The sequence below is a fragment of the Notamacropus eugenii genome, chromosome 5 (genome assembly GCF_028372415.1).
Source record: "Notamacropus eugenii isolate mMacEug1 chromosome 5, mMacEug1.pri_v2, whole genome shotgun sequence".
Classification (NCBI taxonomy): domain Eukaryota; kingdom Metazoa; phylum Chordata; class Mammalia; order Diprotodontia; family Macropodidae; genus Notamacropus; species Notamacropus eugenii.
In genome coordinates this window covers 139,084,255-139,110,618 of record NC_092876.1, presented here as the reverse complement: position 1 = coordinate 139,110,618, position 26,364 = coordinate 139,084,255, and the positions used below count along the sequence as shown (strand labels likewise).

At 42.9% G+C, this 26,364-nt stretch overlaps 1 protein-coding gene across 5 annotated transcripts in view; it reads left to right on the top strand.

The window, feature by feature from the left end:
* The window catches only part of ZBTB16 (zinc finger and BTB domain containing 16), a 253,600-nt gene that overhangs the window by 203,011 nt on the left and 24,225 nt on the right, over positions 1 to 26,364 (top strand). For all 5 annotated transcript variants that reach the window (XM_072611061.1, XM_072611058.1, XM_072611062.1 and 2 more), the window contains one exon: positions 24,052 to 24,222. In XM_072611061.1, the coding sequence (XP_072467162.1) occupies positions 24,052 to 24,222 (171 nt within the window). The remainder of the gene's footprint in view (positions 1 to 24,051; positions 24,223 to 26,364) is intronic.

Here is a 26,364-nt window from a genome sequence, read left to right as displayed (position 1 = left end):
AGACCTAAATCACCCTAAACTTAAGGACGACCAATTTAGATCTCCTAGGTTGGTGATAGGAGGGTCTTCAACCTCAGCATCAGCCTCTTATGGCTGGATGTATCTCAGATGTTGTCTGATCCGAGGTCCTTCAGAGCACAGTATTCTCTCTTAGAAGAGTGAGATTTTAGCATTTGGGGACTGGGCTAGCATTAATAGGAAATGGCAGTCATCCTTCTAAAAGGTCATTGTTTCAAGGCAAAAGAAGTCCAGCTGAGTGACAGAGAGAGAGGGATACAGAAGAGAAGAAGAATGGATATTTTGAGGGGGAAATGTGAATGAATGAAGTTTGGAGTGGGGCTGAGGGAGGGGCACATTATAAAAAATGATGATTTTTCTCCTGTACCCCTCCCAAAAAGGAAAACCACAATTCCCCCTACATTTTCCTTCTTCCAGAGAGTTGGCTTTCATACTGCCTGCAAAAAAACCAACTCCCTGAGTACATGTGTGTTATTTCACCTTTCCACTTAGATCTATTCATGGGAAATAATGGCAGACCGTAGTTAATACGCTGGAGAACAGGATTGACACATCTGAAGGGACTAGTCTCTCTAATTCTCTTCCCACTGATTCTCAGAATTCCGCTGAGTCTCTTGGTTCAAATGGGATCCTGAGCCCATCCTTGTTAATATATTCTACCCCAAATCTTCCACACCAGTGTTCACTAGGTTTGGGGAGAAACCAACACTTTCGGGAGGTAGCTTGGCATAGTTGATGAGTCAGGAAGACCTGGGTTCAAAATCTTACCTGGAAAATTTCCTAGCTATATAACCTGAGTAAGGCTTTGAACTTCTCTGGGCCTCAGTTTCCTTATCTGTCAAATGGAGATAATAAAAGCCATCTATCTCACAAGGTTATTGTGAGGATCAAATGAGATCATATTCGTATAGTATTTTGGAAACCTTTAGGTGCATGTAAGCAGTTATATACATAAGCAATTATTATTTTTAATGGTGTTAGCGGTTCTAATTAATGTTATCAGCTCTGTTGTTACTACTACTACTAACAACAGCTCACATTCTTGTACTACTTTTCTGTTTTACAAAGTACTCTTACTGAAAATTAGAAAGAAGGCCCACACAAGAATTAGTAAACTGTGTCTGAGACTGGAGATAGGAAGAAGATTATTAAAGGTTCATGGGTTCCACATAGCATTCTGAATCAAGGTAAAATCCCTTAACCTGGCTTTTAGAATCTTCCACAGTCTGGGGCTGTGCTACTACCCTTTTGGGGTTTCATTCTTATGATTCTCTGGGCCCTTTATACTCCAACCAAACTGGACTGTTTTCAGATCCCTAGAATAGGCCCTTACTTTCCTGCCTTCATGCTTTTGCCCAAGCTGTGCCGTAACCTCATGTAGCCTCTAAACTCCTCTTTGCCCACTAAATGCCCAATCCAAATTCTTCTCACCCTTAATACTCCCCTGCCCGTTAATAATGATCTTCACCCTCAGACCTCATGTGATGTACTGACCAGGCAATATTTATGATAGATATTTTGGTCTTATCCCCCGATGAGTTTTTAAACTTCATGAGGACAGGGATCATATCTTATTTAAACTTGCCTAGCACAGGACTTTAGCTGTGGTAATCAATCAGTAAACATATATGAAGCACCTACTATGTGTGGGTCAGCTGCGTGATCCTGGACAAGTCACATCACCCTGTTTGCCTCAGTGTCCTCATCTGTCCAATGAGCTAGAGAAGGAAATGACAAACCATTCTAGTGTCTTTGCCAAGAAAACCCCAAATGGGGTCACAAAGTGTCAGACACAACTGAAATGACTGAGCAACTACAACTCTGGTTCAGGCACAGTGTTAAGCATCAGAGAAGCAAAAATCACTCTCAGACTGCAAGAACTCACAATCTTATGGGGGAGTCGATAAGCAAATAAATATGGACAAACAATGTACAGGATAAATAGAAAATGATTAAATAAAATATACAGGAAATAAATATGTACAAACAAGTTACATGCAGGTTAAATAGGAAATAATCAAATAAGAAATAATAGAGGGGAAGCACTAGAATTAAAAGGAGTTGGGAAAGGCTTCCTAGTGTTGAAGATGGTATTTTAGCTGGAATTTTAAGGAAGTTATGGGAGCCAGTAGGCAGAAATGAGGAAAGGAGAACATTTCATGCTGGAGGGACAGCTAGAGAAAACGTTGGGAGCAGAGAAATGGCCAGGAGGATCTAAGAATACTTGGCCAAGAGAAAGGTTTAAGAAGGTGAAGAGGTGGGATGGGGGAGGGAGCTAGGTTATGAAGGGCTCTGAATGCCCTCAGTGAATATTTTTGGATGAAATGAATGAAAAGAAAGATGTTCCAATTAGAAAAGGCAGGAAAGTTGAGTAGATAAAAGTGGGACCTGTCCCCATTTGGCTAGGTGGATGAAAAGAGGTCCAAGTTATGTAGTTTTACACTTAGCCAAAAAGCTAAATGCCAAGGGGATAGGAAGATGAAAAAAAATTAGTCCCAGTCCTCAAGGAACTTACATTTTAATGAGAGAACAAAATGATGACAATATCTACTTGACAACGTGAGGGGGTGAGGTGGTACTTGAAGCCTAGAAAGTGACCCACAAGGATAGCCTAGGGCACATCATGATCCTCCTCCTTACCTAGACTTTGCTAAGTCTGGGAGCATCTTCCTCCCCACCCCACCTTGAGGAATGGGTTCTGCTCATTTAGACTCAGGAAGAGTCAAAAAAGGAGCCTTTGCTGCTTTAAAAAAAAAAAAAAAGAAAATCAATCTTTATTTTGCCAGCAGGATGGTATTGGAGGTTGCGATTTATGTGTATGTTAGTGACACATTTTTTGGCATTTCCATTAGTGGCTCTATTTTAGGGGTTTTAGGTCTGTCATGGAAATCGAATCCCAGGAGTAACAAATTGGGTTCAGACACCCAGAGAGCACACCACAATAGCAGTCTCTCCCTAGGCCTGGGCGTGCTTACTTTATTAGGCAGGGGCTGGAGAGCTGGGGCTATCACTGGAGAAAGTACCTACCAGTAGAAGCTCTCTATCATAGTCATTGGATCTTTCATTCACACCCTAAACAGGAATCACGTTGATTTAATGCTTACCATCTCTTGGTTACTCTGCTTGGTGCTTTGGGGAAAGCAAAGTTAAACAAGAGATCCTTACCCTCCAGGTGCTTACAGTGTAGTAGGGTAGGTGACATGTACATTTGTTTTTCAGTCATTTTCATTCATATCCAACTCTCCATGACCCCATTTGGGATTTTCTTGGCAGATACTAGAGTAGTTTATCGTTTCCTTTTCTGGCTCATTTTACAGATGATAAAACTGAGGTAAACAGGGTTAAGTGGCTTGCTCAGCATCACACAACTAGGAAGTGTCTGAAGTCAGACTTGAACTCAAGAAGATGAGTCTTCTTGACTTCAGGCTCAGTGCCCTAGCCACTGCACCATCCAGCTGCCCTTACATGTACATAGGTACGATTTGAAATATAACCTAAGTGTACAAAAGACATAGATCTTATAGGAATACAGTGAAGGGGTGAAGTTAATCTTTTAACTGGGAGGATCAAGGAAGGTTGCGAGTGGTATTTTGAGTTGTGTTGGAAGATGAGTTAGATTTCAGTAGAACTAGGGAATGAGTGAAAATTGATAGACTAGGGAGCAAAGTGAGTAAAGGTACAAGAGAGGTGGAAAAGAACAGGAAGTCTTTGGGAGAACAACGAGTAGTTTAGTTTGACCATACTGTTGAAAGGAGGGAAAATAGTGTTAAATAAGATTGGAAACAATTGGTTGGAACCAGATTATGAAAGGCCTTGAATATCAGTCTAAAGAGTTTAGGGTGTATATGTTAAAGGGATTTATTTCCCTTTTAACAGTAACGGAGAACCATTTTCAGGTTTCTAAGTAGTGGATAAGCATGATTGGAGCAATTCACCAGGAAGACTAGGCAACGGCATTATTACATGTGCAATAAATAACATGCGTGCACAACTATGATGTTATGTTGTAATATGTGACATATGTGCTTCATGTATGCAATATGTAATATAATATGTTCTGATGGACTGATTGTCCATTTGACTTTATTTCATAGTCAAGGGAAGCAGAATTCTGAATTAAATTCTGAAAGGAATTTAAGAAGACCTTTGTTTGAAATCCTAAAGTTAGAAGCTGTGGTCCTATGGACCAGTGCTTAATTGCTCTGAACCCCAGTTTCCTTATTTATAGAATGGGGATAATAAAACCCTTTATCACAGGGTACTTGTAATGATCAAATGAGATAATGTTTGCAAAGTGTTTTATGAATGCCAAGTATTATTATTTGATCTAATCGTCATCCACATTTGATATGGTCATTATTCCTTCAGCTGGCTAGTTGGAGCTCCTGGACTTTACTCTTTTCTGGTATAGTGAAAAGAAGAAAGATTCAGAAGTTAGAAAATAATTAGCATTGTGACCTTCAGGAAAGTCAGTTTACCTCTGTATGCCTAAGATTCCTTATCTGTAAAATTAATTCAGCACTCAACATTTATTAAGCACCTACCTCTAAGGGTACTTACTATATAAGTCACTGGAGGAGATCTATTGTATAGTTAAAACACTGTGTTTATGGTCAAGTAGGAAGACAGGGTATAAATGTTGATCACTGTAATAATCTACGGTATTATATGGTTAGTGAAAATGAGATATCCAGAGAGAAGTGTTTCTTGCTCAGAGAATCCAGGAAGGCTTCTTGAAGGAGCAGCATTTGAATTGAGTTTTAAGGGGTCGCTTTGAATTCAACAGTCACTCTAGGAATATAAGGGACCATGAACAAAGATGTAGAGTCAGGGGCATGGAGAGAGCAGTATGAAAAAGAGTTGGAATGGGGCCTTGAACACCGCCAGGAAGAGGAATTTAAAGCTTTACTCCTTACTTTAGTAAGGAATCACTGGGGACTTTTGAGCAGAGGTATGGCAGGGTTAGATCAGTTAGATCTTGGAATCTCCATGAAGGACAGATTGGAGCTTCCCAGAAGGGAAGGGCACCTAGAAGACAATGGCAATAGTCCAGGCTAATGAGAATAAGAACTTAGACTAGTGATGGCAGAGGGAATGGAGAGGAGGGGAGTGATGAGAGGGATACTGTGGAAGTGAAATTGACAGGACTCAGTTATTTGAGTGGATGTAAAAGATGATTGAGAGGGAAATGCCAAAGAAAAGTTAGGGGCTCTTAACCTGGGATCTGTGAATCTGGATTTTTTTAAAATGTTGATAATTGCATTTTAATATAATTGGTCTCATTTGTAATCTTATATTTTTTATTTTGCATTTAAAAACGTTATTCTAAGGGTCTTTAGGCTTCATCAGACTATCGAAGGGGTCCCTGACACAAGAAAGGTTTAAGATCCCTAGACCATAGATAATCTTTAAGGGCCCCTGTAGTCCTAACAGTCTATGAAGCTTTACCACCCCACCACTTTACAGATGGAGAAACTGAGGGTAGAGAAGTGAAGTAAAGCTAGAAACCATGTCCCCTGCCTCCTACTCTGTTGGTCTGAATACGAATAGTCTTGTTGTTTCCTCTTCCTTTCTGTCTCCCAGGATTCCAACCTGAGGCATGTCATGACAGGGAGCAGTCTGAGAGATGTGTTCGAGAAGTGATATCCCTAGAAAATAAAACAATACAAGAAGAAAAGAGCCCCAGACCAATGAGTGACATTTAACTCCACATTTTCCTTTGAGCCTGGGTTAAGATTTCTCCCCATTTCTTCCTTCATAAGTATCATGAGGTGAAATTGAGGTGAGGTTTTGGTGGGCAGGATGCTAGTGAAGACCCACCAGCACTCTGAGTCAGATAGATACCAGGTATATACATCGAGTTAAGTGCTAAGACTTGAGCTTTCAGGTTCAGAGTCTCTGTCCTCTTTCCCAGGGAGAGGATTTGACAGTGAAGGAAGGATATTTGTTTGGGAGAAACATAGATGGATGGACAGAAGATGCTAACTTTGTGGTTCTTGTGGGACTGATGGCGAAATGATATGTGAATGGCCCATGTCCTTTTCCTGGACCACAGCAAATCCTTCATACATCCTTACCTGCTGCTTTTCTCCCCTTTCCCCCTGAATAACAAAAGGTTCATCCCCATCCCTAACCCCTAGCCTTGAAAGCCATTACAGGCTGCCTCACAACACATAAAACGCTCCTTTCCTGGGGGCTTCTGCTGCTCTCCAGAAGCCTATAAATTTAATGTCCTGCCTCCTCTCTCTCCCCATCCCCCTTTTCTCTCTGTCTGGCTTGGGAGCAGGCACAGATGAGTCCCTAACCTCCTCCCTCCATGGAAGAGATGGGTTCAGACCTAAATGGTACCAACCTTGGGCTCCCAGGGAAAGGAGCAGGGTCCAGCCCCAGGGCACCGACTGGGAGTCTCCCATGAGTCTCTCCTACAAAGGCAGGCTGCTAGGTGAAGAATGAAGTACTGTATACTAAAAGAAATGGGGAAGAGCTTGAGAGAAAGACAAGTAATATCTGCTTGCTGGTGGTGAGATAGGGTTTCTTGGAGCCTCACTACCAAGTAGTATGCTAAATTCAAAGAAGCCATGATATTTGGAGAATGGGGACAGGTGGCTTGAGGGCAGAGCTTGCCACACCCTTTGACTTGGGTGGCTTACTTGGCTGGAGAAGAGAGACAGGTATCCTCTAGCTAGGAGCCTTGAAGCCCAGTGTCCTCTAGCCATGGGAACTTGGATTAGTCATTTCCATTTTCCTGGGCTCCATTTTCCTCTCCTGTGAAATAAAGGTGTTGGACCCGATAATCTCTTGGTACCCTTCCAGCTCTCACATTCTGTACTTCTGTGAGCCTAATTCCCTGCCTGCTCTGCTCTGAAAGTGGGTGGGGCCACTGCCCCTAGGAAGTGTGCCTTCTGGCAAAGGGCCCTTCCTCTGTGTAGTCCCAGAGCCTCAGTACAGAAGGGGACCATATGGCCCTTTGTGAACAGATACAGTCTTCCCAGTACAGTATCTACTCATTGTGAGAGTGACGGCCTGGATCTCCAGCATCAGCTGTCCCTTTCCTCTCTCCCTCCCATGAAACCAGCCTGCCCAGATCTCTAGGCAGTCAGTAAAGCCAGGGTGTGCCCTCCAAGATCCCCAGAAAGGGAGCACCCTCATTGAATCCTTGTAGTGTTGGGGTGAGCAAGAAATATTTCAGTAACACTGCCCCCCCACTCACACACACACACACACACACACACACACACACACACACACACAAAACTGTTGAAGTGAAGTCAAACGTCTCAAAGTCAGATCCCTTTTTAGTATGAATTTGCTGTGTCTCATTCTGAGCACTAATTCCAATTTAATTGCAAGTGGCCTGAAGCCTCTTCAATAGGAGTAACAAATGGTTTGATTTTGTAAACTTCATCAGACTGCATTTTAAATGCGACACAGTAGCCCAACTCGAATGCCAATGAAGCACTGGAGTAGTTCTCTGTTTACTAATTATCCGTTTTTACTCCAAGCCACGCTGGCTGGCTTGTCTGATTAAATCGGATTTGTGGGATAGAGAACAGCTAGCAGAGTTTTCTCTATAGTAAACGAGATTGAAACTATGGGCCGCCTGGCTGCACACTGTAAATTATATTTCCTTTTAAAGGGGACGTGTCTCTTTTATTTCTCTGGCGTCCCTCCTGCATATTAAACTTTACGGGACAGAAATGTACCCGGCTGCTTTTAAATCCAGCCTCTCACCCACTGTCTATTAGCCTGCTTGCTTCCATTGCTTTCCTTCTCCCTTTTAGAAGAATTGGAAAGGAATTAGAAGTTGCATGTCATGGTCCTTCCCTCCACCCCCCACCCCTTACCCCAACCTTTTTCTTTTCATCTTTCTCTTTCCCCTGATCTTAGAGAGGAAAGTGCAATTTTTATTTTCCATCTCTGCCCTCAAAGGTGTAAGCAGTTAGCCAGTGAGGGCAAAACAAATTCTCCAAAACTCAACTGAATTTATTAAACAAGAACTAATATATCTAGGGCCTAGAGAACTCAACCCGGCCTGGTCCAGCCTAGGTTTGGAGAGGACAAGGTTGGAAAATCATCCTTCAGGGAAGGTGGGGGAAGGGCAGAAGAAGAGGTGGGGTAGGTTGGGAGTTACAGAAAGGAGGTCCTTGTCAAAATAAAAGTAAATCTATCCTTCTATCCCACTTGGGATTCCAGGTCCTCATCTGTAAAGTGAAGGACTGAGACTGGATAATCCCAGAGAATGCCTTCAGCATTGTGAAAGTCACTGAGGAAGCTTGACACTGGAGGGCTGGTGCGGTTTGAGGCAGAGAAGGATGGTTGTCACTTTCCTCTGAGCTGAAAGTCCAGCTGACCTGGCTCCTTCTCTCTCAATACTAGGGTCTGCTGGCCTGGTGCTCTCAACCTGTATTAATTGCTTATTCCTTTGGTTCTAGAAAAACAACTTCTGCCCTTCCCTCCCCTCATTTCTCCCTCCCTTCTCTCCCCTTCCACAAACTAAATATATTTTGAGAGGGAGAGTAGGAGAGAGACAGAGAGAGAGGCTAGTGATGGTGTACCAGGGCTCTGCTAAAACTCTAACTGTCCAGGCTTGACCTATCCTACCCTCATTCTTCGATATCTATCTTTGTGTCAGTGCTTTTTATATTTTAATTTGCTTTTGAATGTCCTGCAAAATTAATGGTATACACACTTTTTTTCTTTGGGGACCATTGTGTGCAGTACAGTACGGGAAAGCCTCTTGGTGTCTCTGATAGCCTGGTTACCGTGGGAATGAATGGCCACCACACTGTCAGTCCCATATTCTCTCCTTTTAATTGTTGACAGTAAAAAGCGTTTAAATGCTGCTTAATTTGTAATCATCTTCTAGGGGAAAAAAGGAGAGGGACCATTAAAATGTCAGCGAAATGAATACATCCTTCTCTCTTTTTTTGTTTTGTTTATTTATCTGAGGGTAATTTTTCTTTTCAGTGCCCAGCATTGTCAGATATTTAAGTGGCTCTGAAACAATCACCATTTCCATTTTATTTTGGATTTCTCTTTCTGTCTCTCACTCTTCCCTCTCCATTTCCCACCCTCTTAGCTTCCTTCTCGCTGTCTTTGTCTGTCTGTCTCTTTTGAAAGATAGTTTGTCTGTCGATCAGTCTCTTTTGATCTGGTGTCTTTTTCTCCTCTCTCTCCAAATGCTTGTCTCTCTGTTACTCTTTCTGTCTCTGTCTCTCTATTACTCTTTCTATCTCTGTCTCTCTCAGTTAAATATTTCATCAAGCCCAAAGTATTTAAAAGCTTTAAATTGTAAAGCAAGTGAAATTTTAAAAAAGGAATACTAATTGTGTGCTCACTGGCCCCTCCCATATGATGGACTCCTTGGGGATGCCTGGTTTTGGAAGAAATGGCTTTCTATAGCAAATCCTAAAATGCTAGAACTGAGGAAGGATCTTAGAGATCATCTCTGTTAGAACCCCTTAGAGAATCCCTCCATTTTATAGATGAGGAAACTGAGTTTTGTATCCATTTGGAGTTTCCACATTTCTGGAAGGGAAGAGTTTCCCCTTATCCTTCCATTTTAGGACTACTTATGGTTTTTTTCATCACCAGATGAAGGGCCCTGGTAGAGAGAATCTCTTCCCCTTTGGTGATCCTTCATTCAATCTAAGCAGACTCATGAAACTGACCACTTCTGGAGTCCCCATTCCATGGGCCTGGCCAATTCTAGGGGGTCCTAAGTAGGCAGGTAAGGGTCCTGTAAGGGAACAGGCTGTATGTCATATCAGAAAAACTTTGTTCCTATGAAAAATAAATGTTTTTTTTCTCTCTGTCTCTCTACAAGGTCAGACCCTATAGGAGGAATGGTTTAATAGATATCTTGTAGAAATAAGGATGATCCATTCTCACTATCAGTACCTCTCTGCTCCAACTTTCCTAGTTTTCAAAATTTATAATGTAAAGGTCAGGTGATCAGTCTCAGCTAACATCTAGGCCTAATTTATGTATTATTCTTTTCATACCTCGCTTGGATTTCACTCTCAGCATCTCTAGGAGTACCAAATCCAGGGACTCTGGAGTCAAATTAGTACTATATCTGGCTGAATGATCTCAGCCCAAACATTGACATAATGATACTGCCTTGCAGACAGATACAAGTGCATCAGTGCTTTGGGTCAGTAACAATCCGCAATAGAACAGAGAGGAGTAATCAGCATAGGTTGAATTGATTTCATTCTTTGTGCTGTGCAGGTGGAGGAACCTGCAGTCTCAGGCTAGTTACACATTGCAAACACAGGCTAGTAAATCCTTTGTTCTTATCTGCAAGGTTTGCTGAATTCAGATAGGAATGCTTCCTCAGGATTGTTTTAGTCTGGTTTATGTGATTGCTTGTGATGCCACTATCTCCTTACTGTGTAGTCTAAAGACAGTACAGTGGAGGGGGGGGGGGCGGGAATAAACATTTATTAAGGGCCTACTATGTGCCAGGCATGAGGCTTTACAAATATTATCTCATTCATTTATTAAAGAAAACATTGAGGGGAACTTGGATACAAGTGAGATGCCCCATGATGATAGCCAACTTATTTTAAGGTTGTATTTACTAGCCTTTAATGAAAGTAAAATTCCAGGCCTACTTCCATGTGGGAAAATCTCCTTTTTCTTTGTCCTGGATGGGAAAATCTAGGCAAGCCCTCACCCCAGCCCACTCCACCCCTAGTACTCTCCCAGGGTTTCTTGGAGCTCCTCATCCATATTTCTGTCACCCTCCCAGGTCTCATCGTGGAGGTGTCTCCCTTCACTGATGCCCCACTGGTGCCTCTGGATTCAGCTTCTTCAGGGACCAGGCCCCCAGTCCCCCTGGGTTGGTCCAAGCAAAGCTGCTGAAGGCAGCTCCTTACTGCCACTCAGGGCTGTTGAAGTTAGTCCAATTTTTCAATCGAGGGCCAATTAGTTTCACAAATGGGGGCCCTGTGGTGCCAGGGCGCATTTGTTCCAGGCCTGAGCACTGGCCTGGCGGCATTGTCCTGCCTCCCACCCCCGGGAGAGGCCATTGTCCTCACCCCCAGCGGGCGATGCTTATTGCTGATTTATATAGGCAGGCATCCTGCAGGCTGCAGGCTTCACAGACACAGCTGGCTGAGGTGCTTAAGGCCTCGGACCCAGTGACCTTTGCCCCAATCCTGCTGTCATTTTGAAAGTTACAGACCAGAGGGCTGCATACTTCCCCGGATTTACTTTACACCCTCGCCTCCCACCCCCCAGCCCCATATACATAGACACCCCTGCTCCCTTTCTCTTTCTCCACCCCCCTCTCCCCCTTGTGGTGCAGAGTTTTGTCCCAGGGATAGGACAGGAAAGCCAAGAGAAAAGGATTTTTTTCTTTAGGTGTCTTTATGTGGTTGATGAGTGGACAGCGATGGTCTCCTTGTAACTTGATGAAGGAGGCTTCCTCAGCTGATGAAATTCGAAAGCCTCTCCTTCATTAGTTCTATCTCAGTGTGAGGATAATGAGGATGAATAGCTGGGTGAATTCTCAGCTGTCTGAGGGCACTCAGATCTCACCTGGACGCACATGTCCTTCCCAAACCACCTCCACTCCCAGATCCTCTGAGAAGTCTTCATTAAAGAACCAAAGGTTTAGGGCTCCAAAGGACCTTAGAAAGCCATCTGACCCACCCTCTCCCCATTTTATAGATGAAGAAACTGAGGCTTGGGGAGGTGATAAGTGACAGATTTGATAATCAGGTGAGTGAGACTGAATATGTTGTCTGACGTGTAAAAGAAAAAGAGTACTCTCCTGAGAGTCTGGAGATCCATTACTAACCTAATATGACCTTGGGAAAGTCTTCAACTCTTTGAGCCTCAGCTTTCTCAACTGTAAAGTAAGAGCATTGACCTAAATAAACCTATCAAGTCTCCTTCAAGTCCAACATCCCATGATTCCATGAAAGTAGGTATTGTGCATCACTTGATGGTATGGTTCAGGTCTAGTCAAGTCTAGTTTTTATTGGGCTTTCCTTTCTCTTCATTTTGTTGTTTCTCAATCCTTGCAGCCAGCCAGATAAACTTTCTGTCTCTCTTTCCCTTGCTGCCTCCCTCCCTCTGTCTCTTTCTGTTTGTCTGTCTCTGTTCCTCTCTCCCTTGTTTCCTCTCCTTTCCTTCTCTCTTCTACCTATATTTGTTGCAGTGATTGACAAAATTAGTAAATCCATTCATGTTACTTTTATTGTGTGAGCCTCAATAAATCCCCCATGTCCAAGGCACACCTTAATGAGCTAGTGAGCTGACAAATTTGTTTACTGTAGCTGGAGGTGCCGAGTAATGAAATGCACTTGTGTCTGCTGCTCCCTGCTAAACAAATGCATGGTTTTCCAGAAGCCAGATCTGCTCTACTTTGCTCAGCCACTGAAAGGCTGCTGCCACAAAACCCCCAAGATCATGAAAGTTTTTTTTTTAATATAATTGCTGTCGCTCCTTAGTTTAAGATAAATTTAAATTATTCTCTTTCTCTCTTCCACTATTAAAATAATCATAAAAACAATAATGAAAGCAACTCTCCTCTTCTTCATTGCAATTGAAGATAATGTAACTATAGCGTTCTGGGAAGACTTTCAGGCTTATCAGGAAAAAAAACTAGGAAGAGAGGACCATAAGAGACTGAAATTGATGAGATCGAAATTGACAAGGGAGCTTGGTGCTGATCTCTAGCTTGCTCACTATCCAGGCTACAAGGTTAAAGTTTCTCAAATAGGAGTTCTGCAGATAATTTTGATCTTAACTACCCTACCAAAAATATTTTCCTAGCCTGCATTGCCCGTGCCCTGAGACAGGCCAAAGGTAAAAAGAAAACTGTGGGAATGATGTCCCATTTGCTGACATCATTTATTTTGAGAGACTTAGTGGTGGTCCCTGGCATTGGGTCAGAATTCCATTGGTGCCCCTCCCAACCCCTCTCCCTAGCCCCTCTGATGCATATGAAAGCAAATAGAATTAAAGGCATTGGTGAGAAGGGAGAAATGGCTTTTCTTTTTTACTTTTGCCTTCTGCCCCCATCCTCTTAAGATTCAGACAGAGCCCTCTAGTTCCCTTGCTATGAGTCAGTCCTGTATAGCTTCTCCTTGGTCTCCTCTCTTTCTGTGTTTTGCTCTCCTCTCTCCCCTGTCTTTCTTCCTCTCTCCTCTTTTTCTCTCCTCGCTGTCTTCTCATTCTCATTCTCCCTCTCTATCTCTTTCTTTCCTTATTTTTTCCTCTCCCCCTCCACCAGATGATGCAGCTATACTGCATTCTAGAACAACAACTAGGGGAAAAGGCAGAAAAGAGAAACTTTGGCTGATGGGCTAATAGTGGGGTGGTAGTTGTGACTGCTCGAGGCACCTTGAGGAACAGGCCTCAGAGACAGACCAGATAGATAGAAGCAAGCCTCTGAGCCATCTGTCTGCCCTCATGAAGCCTCTCCCCCCTACCCCCCATCTCCAGGGCTTAGACCATTTGGGTGGGCGGCGCTGGTTGGAGAGGTTACTTCTTGACCTAAGACAGAAGGAGTGGGGTGTAGAAAGCAGTGTTCCATGTGTCAACACACATCCACAGAAAGCAATCACAACCCACTTACCAAAAAAAGCTCAAGTATATTTAGATCCCTCTGCTCTTTTGATTAAGGAAATGCTTATACCAGGAGATAATAAGAGCCTTGCTCAGAGAAGGTGTAGCACCTGAGCGTCTTCTCCAGCTGTGTACCATTCGGATCCTGCTCCCTTCTTTTCTATTAAAAAGCTAATTGGTATGGAAATGGCACAGGTGTAAACATGAGGGTTTTTGTGTCTCATAATTTTTGATTCAGTCGTCACCTGGGTGAAGTAAACACCCCCATTTGTGTCACTCCCCTTCTTCCCCCAAAACACACCCTGGCTGCCCCTCCCTCTCATTCCTGCTAAAATTAAACTTGTTTGAAGTAGGGATGTGTCTGTGTAAGTGAATCCTGCACGCCTGGCAGCCCAAACTGGTGGAGCTACATCTTGGCTCAGTCTAGGCCTTGGCTTCCTTGAGAGGAGGGCTCCCTTCTGCCCCCCCCCCCCCAGGCTTGTTGTAGAGGAGAACCCTGGGTAAAGTGGCAAGAACTTCACCAATGGATGCTAGTTACCATCAGTTTTATTACTGTGTTAGGTCACAGAATCATAGTATCACAGAGTTAAAGGTAGACTTTCCATATATTAAGCCTTGTAGCAATCCTGTGAGACAGGTGCTGCAAGTGTTCTGATGTCCATTTTATAGAGAAGAAAACTGAGTTATAGAGAGGTTAAAAGATTCCCTGTTGGTCACACAACTAGTAAGTGTGTCAGAAGAGGGATGTGACTCAGGCCTTCCTGACTCCAGATCTAACCCTCTGCCCATTAGTGTCTTTCCAATCAATCAGCAAGTGTTTATTAAACACATTCTGCATTCCTGACACTGAGCTAAGTGTTAGGAGTTCAAAGATAAAAAGTAAATAGGACTTACTTTCAAGGCATTTAAACGAGGAGACCACAACAGTGTATAAGTATATTGCAAATTATATTGGGATAATTGGATGGGGGAGGGAATAATGTAGTGGGAGGGGATAAGGAGGAAGGGCTTTTTGTAGAAAGCGATTTGAGGTTGGAAGGAAACCAGAAATTCTAGCCAGTACAAAGCATAGAGATGCATTCTGTCAAGGAGTCATCTGCCCTCTCCTGAAGGACCTCTAGAGATGGGGATCTCGTTACCTTCTAAGGAAAGTTGCTCATTTCTATTTTTACATGCCTTTCTTTATTGGCAAGTTTTTCCTTCCTTCTATCAGCCTTGAATCTGCATTTCTGAAACTTTGACTAATCACTTCTCATTCTACTTTCTGGAGTCAAACAGATCCAATCTGAGAGCCTTTTAGACACTTGAAGCTGCTATGCAGACAGTCTCACGACATCCTGGGGCCTGTAAACATTTTCATTGGCCAGCTCCCGTTTTTGGGGGCCCCACCCACATTTCTCAGAATCCTTCTTGGTGCCCTATCCTCAGACACACTCACTCTCGCCTGCTACCTCCTCCCATAATCTCCAGCCTACTCAAAACTCTCATCAAGGCAAAGGCCCCATTCACAGTTGGCACTGTGTGAGCAGGGGCAAGTAACCTCTTTACACCTCAGTTTTCCTCTTCTGTATAATGGGGATGATAATATCTTTAGTATCTACTTCCTGTAAGGATGAGGATGTTATTGCTCACACCTCCTCAACATCTCTCTCATTTGTCCTCTTCTCCCTACTAGCACAGCTGCCACCCTAGTTTAGACCCTCCTAACCCCTTCCCTGGGCTCCTGATGGGTCTCACTCCACAAAATCACCCATCTCACCAAAACAAAATCACATTCCCAAAATACATGTTACTTCCCTCTTCACTGAGTATTAGTGGCTCCCCTAGGACCAAATTCTTCTGTTAGACATGCAAAATCCTTTACAACCTGGCTGCAGCCTAGATTTCCAGCCTTGTTACAAACCAATTCCCTTCACTACCTCAGTGGTCCAATCAATCTAATAATAATGAGTGTTCATATAGCTGTTTAATGTTTGCAAGGCTGCTTTGCAAATATTATTGCATTTGATCCTCACAACGACCCTAGGATGTAGGTGGTGCTATTTATAGCACCCATGAAGAAAGTGAGGCAGACAGGTGATGGGACTTGCCCAGGGTCACAAAGCTAGTGAGTGTCTTCCTGACTGCTGGTCCAACATCTGCTCAACTGTGCCACTTAGCACCTGTAGCTCTTTGGCTACCTCCCATCTCTACGCATTGTTTAGGCTGTCCCCCAAGCCTAACATACCCTCCTTCCTCATCGCTGCCTCTTAGAAGCCTTTCTTTCTTCCCCAGTCTCCCCCCCTGAAGTGACCTTGCACTTTTTCTATATGCATTTTGCATGTGTGCCTGTCATCTTCCCTGGAAAGAATGACTTGTCCCTTCTTGAGGGCGGGGACTGTTTCATTTTTGAAACTAGTCCAGTACCTGACATGTAGCAAATATTTCATAAGTGCTTTTGCTCGATTGATGGAGTAAGGTGATAATACATGGTGTCCCAAAAGTTTTCTAGGTCGTTTTAAGTTTAAATTACGGGACTTAAAACTTAAAACCATATATAAAATGCTTTGCAAACCAAACACTATATAAATGCCAGCTGTTCTTATGAACCTTAACCAACTAATAGATAGACCACTGGGCCTAAAGTCAGGAAGACCTGAGTTCAAATTTGCCCTCAGATACTAGCTGTGTGACCCTGGGCAAGTCATTGAACCTCTGCCTAAGTTTCTTCATATCGAAACCTTCTCAGGGTTGTTGAGAGGATCAAATGAGATAATATTAATAAAGAACTTAGCACAGTGCCTGGCCATATTATAGGCTCTATATAAAGATTAGATATTTTGGAACTTGGGAACTAGAAGGGAATTTGAACTTTTCGAGATCATTTGGTTCAAGGCCCATAAAGGTGGGATGATTTGCCTGTACTCTCCCAGCTTCAAGCTTTCTAGGACCAGCCTTCTCCAGGGAGGGGGCCCTTCATGTATGCAAAGTGGAGACTAGTCAGAAATCCAATTCTGGCTGTGACAACAGCTCCCCCTGGTGGTCTTGGTGCAGGCTTTTGAACCTCAGTTTCTTCACCTATAAAATGGGCCTGATATTAATTTCTCAGTTCCCTGTGTTGAGCTACTGGATAGATCCAAAGATTGGGGGACAGTGGGGGAGTGGAGCTGAAGGAAAAAGCATGCATGGTATGTTTTCCCAAGGCCATCAGAGTTCTGCTAGCCCCTCTGCACATTTACTGAAACTAATGAATTGCTAATACAATTTTCTAGATAATTTTATTTCCATAGTCCCACATTTTAATGTGTTTCCAAAAAGCCAGCATTTATTTGCTTAATCTCCCAGCGTAATACGATCTGCCCTGACTCCTCATAGATGCGGAACAGTCAGCTAGGCAGAAACTACAACAAATTGTTTAATAACGTCTATTCTCCTGATTTTTAACTTACATCCATTGGTAGCTTTTCTTCTCCACCCTACCCCCACCCCATTTCTGTATTTTAAAATGATTTTATTCTTTTTATTGTCTCATGGGCAAAAGGGTGGAAAGAATGGGAGTGGAGACAGCTGTCTCTTTCCCTCTCTCCCAACTCTGCTTTATCAAGCCTGTGAGTCTATTCATTGGATAGGAGAGAGTCTTAGAGTGTTTGTTGCCCAGGTTAAGTGTGTGTGTGTGTATACATTATAGAATTGAATAGGATTTAAATCTATAAGGATGTAAGTTGTAATATGTGATTGTGATGGAATACTTCTGTGTTATAAGAAATGATAAGCTTGATGATCTTAGAAAAACATAAATAGACTTTCATGAAATAACGAATAGTGAGAATGTTGTATACAGTGACAGCAATATTGTTTTAAGAACAACCTTGAGTGACTAAGTCATTTTGACTGCTATCAAAACCCAAATGAAATACAAAGGACGTATGAGGGAAGATGCTGTCTGCATCCAGAGAAAGAAATAACAGATAGAAGTATGTGCAGAATGATTTTATATGTATACGCACACACATGTACACATATATATTTGTGTCTAATGGTGGTCATCTTTAGGGTAGGGGGAGAGAGAAAAGAAATTTGCATAATAACTTTATTATGTATTTAAAAGGAATAACAAATTGTACATAATAGATTTTCAGTTTCATGTGCAGTCATCTTTGTGTTATGGAAATGCTTGTTTTAAAAATTAAAAATAAAATAATTTTTAAAAGCTATAAGGGATCTTATAGCTTAGACCATTTTCTGCCCCTCCCTTTCCACTTACAAAGAGAGGCATTAAAGCCCAGCCAGGTTCGGTGACTTGCCCAGAAACATACATGTAGTAAATAGAAGAGCAGGGATTTAAACTCCATTCCTTTAACTCAGATCCAGCACTGTTCCCATTAGACTGTCCTACCTCTGAACCAAGAAAGAAAGAGAACAGGAAGAAAAAGATGTAGTCAAATGAATCAGACGGGGTAGGAGTGAAGAGTGTTACATGTTGGGGACAGTGCATGGATTTTTTCTTCTGCAACAAATGAGCATTTGTAGATTTTGTAACCTATCTACAAAGCTGTGCTTTAGCATAGGATGGATCAGCTGGGATGGGGGTGACCAGGGTGGGAAAAAATGTGCTCTCCAGACAAGCTGTTCATCAAGAGGCCCCAGAAAGGGTGAGTTGAAAGCCTTAGGCCAAGGGAACAGAAGTCTGCAGATGACAAAGGACTCAGGGCTACTTGTTGCCTTATGCACTAGACATGGTTTGCTACGGTGGATTCCTGGGTTAGGAGCTGTAACTGAGACTGTGGGCCTCAATTTCCTTCTCTGCAAGATAAGAGAGCTTGACCAGATTATCACCGGGTCCCTTCTACCTGTAATATTCTTTTATTGTGACATACCGAGAGTAATCCCCAAATCATTGATCTTTTCACAAAACATGTTTCTGAATGCATTGTATTTGTAGACACATGGACATTCGGTCTTCTTTGGCATAAATGATCTTTTTTTTAAGGCCCATGTGGTTTTTTTTTTAATGTTTCCCTTAATAGTATTTTATTTTTATTTTTCCAATTACATGTAAAGATAGTTTTCATCATTCACATTTGCAAAATTTTGAGTTCCAAATATTTCTCCTTCTTCTCCCCCCTCCCAAAGACAGCAATCAATCTGATTGAGGTTACATGGCATAAGTGATCTTTTAAAATGTTCCTCTGCCATTATTACCTCTATTTAAAAATTAGTTATTTGAGCTTCTGGTTTTGATTTAGGGATCTCTTTTTTTAGGGAGGTAATGGTGATACCCTGCCTACAGACTTAACCTCCCTGCAACTAGGCTGCTTGAGGCTATGGTGTCTCTCACTGGACAGAGTACCAGCACCTGGAGACAGGTAGACCTGTTGGGTTCAAAGCTGGTGTCAGACACTTACTAGCTGTGTGATCCTACATGAGTCACTTAACCTGTAACACTGAAACTCTGTTTTCTCAACTGTAAAAATGCACCTGTCTCACAGGGTTGTTGTGAGGGCCATTTGAGATAATTATAAAATGCTTAACACAGTGCTTCAAACATAGTAAGTACTTGATACATGCTTATTCCCTTCTCCTCTCCCTTGTTACTCCCATACCTTTGGAAACAATTGCTAAGTTTTGTTACTGAAACCTGTGAGAACCTTCACCTCAGCTTGCACCACCCTCTTTCAGCAGACCAATCAATCAGTAAGCATTTATTAAGTGCCTACTAGGTGCCAGGAGTGAAATGATTTCTGTCTTCAGGAGGCTTTTGGGTTTTGGGTGGGGGGGAATGTACCTTTATCTTTACTCTGGATGCAATGAAACCAGTGACCTTCAGTTTCTCCCAGAGATGTTGCTGGAGCCAGAGGGCTTGAAAGTCTTCAGCTGGAATTCTCTATTGTTGTTGTCATCGGTCAGTTGTTTTCAGTCATGTTCAACTCTTCAGGACCCCTTTGGGGTTTTCTTGGCAGAGATATTGGAGTAGTTTGCCATATCCTTCTCTGGCTCATTTGGTAGAAGAGGCAAACTGAGGCAAACAGGGCTAAGTGACTTGCTGAAGGTCACACAGAGGTCAGTTTTGAACTCAGGAAGACTCATCTTCCTGACTCCAGTTCTGGTGCTCTGTCCACTGTGCCCCCAGCTACTCTGGGGGTCACTGTATAAACTATATAATATATAAAATTATACATAAAATGTATAAAAACGCACCATAAAAGCTATAAGGGGATAATGCTGGTAAGAGTGCCAGTGAGGTTGGCACTGATTTCTTTGCTGCCACCTTCTACTCTTCTCCATTATCCCCTCTGCTGATTGTGGTTAGGCTTCTACCATTCCATTGAACCTCTTGTCCTAGAGGTCACCGGTGACAGCCTAATCACTCAATTCAGTGGCCTCTTTCTTTTGTTTTTATTCTTGATGATCTCTTTGTAGCTTTTCAAAGGCCCCCTCTCCTACTGGATATTCTGCCTGCCTTTGGGTTCGTTCCAACCATGCTCTGCTGGGTCTTCCTGACCCCTTAATGTGAGTGTTCCCTAAGACTCTGTCCTCAGCACCTACTTCTATCTCCCTCTCCCTCTCCCTCTCCCTGTCTGTCTCTGTCTCTGTCTGTCTCTGTCTCTGTCTCTGTCTCTGTCTCTGTCTCTCTCTCTCTCTCTCTCTCTCTCTCTCTCTCTCTCTCTCCCCCTCTCCAAGTTTACCTTTGGTAATATCATTCTCTCTATGGCAACAGCTGTTCTCTTTGGACAATGAATCTTATATCTTCAACCCTGACTTCTCCTGAGCTCCGTCTCAGACCTCTGTCTCTTGAAGGACATTCTCACTTGGATGTCCGAACACTGCCTCAGAATATCCAAAACTGAGTTTACCCTCTTTCCCTCAAAACCTGTTCCTCATGGTTGATTTCATGATTTCTGTAAAATAGTGAACTTTCACCCAGATTTTTGCATTCTCTTTGACTTTCTGCTGTCCTTCACCTTTCATGTCCAGTGAGGTGTCATATCCTCTCTGTTGTACTTCAACTGCCTTTCTCCCCTTTTCTATATTCCTGTCTACTGCGCTACTGCAATCCCTCTTTACCATCCATCTGGGCTACTGTAGATGTCTCTTAATAAGTCTCCTAGTCATTACTTTCTCCCATTTCAAATACATCCTTTTTGCCACTGCCAAGGCCAGATCTTTCTTAGGCATCAATTCAATCCTGGAGTTTTTCTGCTTGAGCATCTTTTTTGTTAGTAAAGTAGAATTCTCTGCCTGGCATTCAAAGTACTCCACAGTCTGATTCTGTTCTGCCATGGTACCTGCCTATTGCTTCAGGTGTAAACATGAGGGTTTTTGTGTCTCATAATTTTGAATTCAGTCGTCACCTGGGTGAAGTAAACACTCCCATTTGTATCATTCTCCTTCTTCCCCCAAAACATACCCTGGCTGCCCCTCCCTCTCATTCCTGCTAAAATTAAACTTGTTTGAAGTAGGGATGTGTCTGTGCAAATGAATCCTGCACGCCTGGCAGCCCAAACTGGTGGAGCTACATCTTGGCTCAGTCTAGGCCTTGGCTTCCTTGAGAGGAGGTCTCCCTTGTGCCCCCCCAGGCTTGTTGTAGAGGAGAACCCTGGGTAAAGTGGCAAGAAACCAATGGATGCTACTGTTATCGTCAGTTTTATTACTGTGTTAGGTCACAGAATCATAGTATCACAGAGTTGAAAGGTAGACTTAACATATATTAAGCCTTGTAGCAATCCTGTGAGACAGGTGCTGCAGGTGTTCTGATGTGTGAACATGAACAGGACTCAGTGAATGTACAGGCCTTTGCTGGTCTGTATTGGGAAAAATATCCACATTGATGAGATCATAGATCCATCAGTATTCTTCTCTCTTACTCAGTATTCCAGCCAAACTGGATATCTCTCTGCCCCACTTGTTAGTATTCAATTCTGTCATTTCCACACCTTTGTTTACAACGTTGTCTGCCCCTGGAATGTCTTTCCTCCTCTCCTTTACCTGTCTCACTGCCGCCTGTCTTGTAAAGCCCAACCCAAATGCTACCTTATCTGTAACACCTTCTGTGATCATTGGGTTCATTGTCCTTCTCCACCCCAGGCTTCATGTAGCCTCACCACCACCACCACCACCACCACCACCACCACCACCACCACCACCACCACCACCACCACCATCATCATTATCATAAGCTCTCTAGGGTTACTATGCATCAGGCATTTTCTAAGTAACTTACAATTATCATCTTATCTGATCTTCAAAACAACCTTAGGAGGTGGACTCTGTTATTATCCCCTTTTTACAGATGAGGAAACAGAGTTTAAGTGACTTGCCCAGGATCATATAACATCTGAGGTCAGATTTGAACTTAGGTCTTCCTAAATCCAGGCCTGGTATTCTATCCCCTGTGCCACCTGTGTGTTTATGGTTTGATGTTATGTTACAGCTATCTATATTTATGTCTTATCTGCCTGCTAGACCATGAACTCTGTGATGGCAAAGGCGGTATCTTGTCTGGCACACACACTTAACACTTTGCACACAGTAGGTGATTAATATGTGTTTCCCTATGAATGAATGAATACCTCTGTTGTGGGAATCAAAAGGAAAGAGAATACAGATTCAATCAATCAAGTATTTGTTAATACTTAATATGAACATGTAAGAATGTCTGCTGTGTGCCAGGTACTCTGTGCTCAGTACTGGACATACAAGTACACAGAATGAAATATTTCTCCTCTCAGCAAACCTACATTTTAATAAGGGAGACAGCAAATTCCCAAATCAGTAATGAGAGTATATATATAAAGAAATGCAGATTATATATTTGATAGACATATATATGTATATATATATATGCGTGTATACACACACATGTATCTTGCACTACACACACACACATAGTGGTTAAACACAAGATAGTTTTGGCAGGAGAGTACCAGCTAAATTAGAGAGGATGTGGAGAGATGTCATGGTTCTTGAGCTGCATAGTAAAGGATGAGAAAGCCAGGATTAGGCAGAAGCAAGGAAGGAGAAAGTCCTAGGCATGTGGAATGGCCTCGCTGGGAACAGTGCTTCAGGTTTCCTTCAGCATTTTTCTCCTTCCTTCTCTTTCAGCACCACAGATTTTTGTTCTCAATTTGAATACTTCTGGGTTTGTGTCCCTCTTATTTTTTCTGATTCTCCCCCAGAAGTTGTGGGATTCTGGATGTCCCTAGAATTGAGGAATGGCTGCCAAAGGAGGGGCCCTGCAATGTCATACTAAAGCTAGGGCCAGCAACTTAGCTAAGCTTCAGATAGTCACTATTCCTGGATCTTTGTTTGATGGCACTCCCCAGCATGGTCTCTCCTTCCTTGAGATGCTAGCCTTCTTTCTGTTCCTTTTCAAGCTCAGTCAGTCCAGAATAAGACAGAAATTAAGAGAAGGGAGCTATCTCCCATTTGATGTTACTAGTAGTATAAAAAGATGCCAGGCCTGGGACTTCGGAAACAGGGAGGTGTGAAAGAAGGGGGACTCTAAATCTGAGGGTTTTCATCCTGTGGTTCAATAAGGCAGCAGCCAAGGACCCAGCGGGAGGCCTCTCCCTTCTCAGATGTTCCCTGTAATTTGGCTTGGTAGACTACACTGGGCCTCAGTTCATTTTTTGATTATGTGTAGGGAATGGGTAGTAGCAAAGCACAGAGCTGCCCAGAGCCTTTATAGAAGAAATTGTGCAGGTGGACAGATGTGAGTGAATGCACGCAGGAAAAATAAATCCAAAATTGTAGGAGCTGTGAGTTATGATTTGGGGGAAAAAAGACCTAGGACCTCTTAGACACCATTCTAAAAAGATTAGGTGCTGTAGTCACAAAAAAAGTCAGCCAAATGCCAGATATTCCTAGGGAGAGCCTTACAAACTATGACTTTAATAAGTCTTCTTTCTCCCTTTGTTCCAAATTGTGGCCACTGGTCCCAGCCTTCCCTGATCAGCATACCTCACAAAAGACATGGGCCTGGAGAAGGAGTCAATATTGAAAAAGCATAGTGTTAAAAAGTATAGTACCAGGTTGCAAAGACAAAAACAGTACCTGACTTCGAGGAGTTTATATTGTTCTGGGGAGGGAGGAGAGGTGGTTGTTGTTTAGCTGTTTCAGTTGTATCCGACACTCTGTGACCCCATTTAGGGTTTTCTTGGCAAAGAATCTGCTTTGGTTTGCCATTTTCTTTTCCAGCTTATTTTACAGATGAGGAAACTGAGGTAAATAGGGTTAAGTGACTTGTCCAGGGTCACACAGCTAGTAAGTATCTGAGGCTGGATTTGAACTTTGATCTTCCTCACTCCACATCTGGTGCTCTATCCATAGCTCCCCCATGTCTTTCTTTATCTCAGTATAAAATGAGGGAGAGGGTTCTTACCCGTCTGCCCTGTGGTTGGCAGGGTGTGGGAGCCATCCGCAAGTCCATGGATGGATTTGCTGACCTTCTGCTTTCCTTCTCTTATGCAGGCACTGACATGGCCGTCTTCTGTCTACTGTGCGGAAAGCGCTTCCAAACTCAGAGTGCACTCCAGCAACACATGGAGGTCCATGCAGGTGTTCGCAGCTACATCTGCAGTGAGTGCAACCGCACCTTCCCCAGCCACACGGCTCTCAAGCGCCACCTTCGCTCCCATACAGGTAAGCCAGGAGAGCCTTCCCTGCTCTGGAGGCCTAGGCTAACAACTCTTATTTTGTGCCAGTACTTCAGGGGGCCTTCAGCATGGGGAGTCAAGGTAGTAGAACAGGATGATTCTGCATGGAGGGTCTAAGGGAACTGAGGATCTGGAAAGCTGGGTTCTATTTTATGCTTTTGGAAGCATCACAAATGATTTTTTTTTTAAAAAAGGCTATAGAACCACAGAAAGTTGAACCAAGTCTTCTTCTGAGAATGGAGAGAGAGAAGAGCAGCGCTCAAGTTTCCCAGGATACCATAAGGACCCTAGTTTTCTGAAAGACTGCAATAATTAGGGGCAGCTAGGTGGTTCAGTGGATAGAGTGCTAGAACTGGAGTCTGGAAGACCTGAATTCAAATGTGACCTCAGACAATTCCTAGATGTGTGACCCTTCACACATCAGTTCACCCTATTTGCCTGTTTCCTCTTCCGTAAAATGAGCTGGAGAAGGAAATGGCAGCCACTCCAGTATCTTTGGGATCCTGAAGAGATATGATTGAAAATGACTAAACAACAACAGTATACTATTGATATATTGTCCCCATTTTGCAGATGAGAACAGTAAACCTCAAAGGGGTATGTAGTTTGGCTAGATGTCTCAGTCTGGAGGTGTCAGACTCAGCAATGTCACTCCTGAGTGCTACCTGAACCAAATGAAAATATAATTGGGAAATATTTAACAAAATAAATAAAGATACAAGAAGCCATAGGCAATGGGAACTTGTGGTTTTCTAAGTCAATATGCATCCCATTGGGGCCCATTTCTATTTGAGTTTGACACCACTGTCCTAGTCCCTTGTAGCTCTTTTGGAGACTTAAAAATTTCCGTAGAAGAGAACTAGCCAATAGTGCTACAAGCAGTAGGTCTTTATATAGGAATGTTTTTACTTTGTACAAAACAGATGAATGAATGAGTTAATCAATCAATAAACAAAAAAAATCCTCTACTTTTTAAGCGCTTAGACCACGTGTCAGGCATTGTGCTAAGCTGTGGAAATACAACTAGAAGCAGCCAAGATTACCTCAAGGAAGTTACATTTCTAATGAGGGAAAGATAGCATATGAGGGGAGGTAAAAAAGAGTATGCATAAGGCAACATGGTTTGGAAATGACTGGGAAATCTGAAACACTTGGGGAGATGAGAGGAGCCACAAAGGAAGAGGGGACAGGAATCTACCAGTATCACAGTCACTCAAGCCATAAGGATGCAGGTAGTTTTGAAGACTGGCATCTGGGAGTTAGGTGACATCATCTTAAGGCTCTGGTGAGAAGAGAGAAGGGTGTTGATGAGCATTGGAGAGGTGCCTTCTGGATTCAAAGCCTAGGTTGTGCCAGGCCATCATCACTCTTCTTCAGTATAGGTAGCCCTGGGCCCATCCCACCTAGCAGGGTCCACTCAGCAATGTGGAGGAAGACCAGATATTTTATGGAGAAGAAGGTAGGTCTTAATTGAGCCTCATTGGTTTCTCAGAAGGGGGTACCTCTGGAGCAGAGATAGATTGTTGCAAGAAAGGCCAGGTCTATAAAAACCAGAAGTTTTTCTAGTCTACCATATCATGGTCACACAACTAATAAGTGTCTGAAGTGAACTTCAAACCTAGATCTTCTCATCCATCCTTGGTACTTTATCTTTTGGTCCATGTTGCCTTTCAATGGTGGCAGAAAATCACAAGGTCTTTGATAACTCTATCAGGACTGGTGATAGGCTGCTCTGCCCAGTGGTCAAAGCTAGAGCATCATCAACCAAGTCTAGTGAGAGTACCGACGTGTCAATAGATCCAGTCTTTTTTGAGGGCAGGGTGTTCTGTCTTTAAGACCCATTTTGAAAAGATGTTCTTTTCATGGTTACAGAAATCATAGGGCCTCATTCATGCCTTGAAGGGCTTAGATGATTATTAAAGAGCTAATTAAGGAAAATGGTCAACTAAATTTGCATTCTCTTTGTTCCCCTGCCCTGTCCAGGACTTGATAAGAAGGTGCTTTCGAAAGGGACATGTCTGAAAATTCTCATAGGATCATGGTTCTAGCATTGGAAGGGACCTTAGAAGTCATCCAGTTCAACCCCCTCATTTTATAGATAAAGAAAGTGGAAGGAAAGTGACTTACC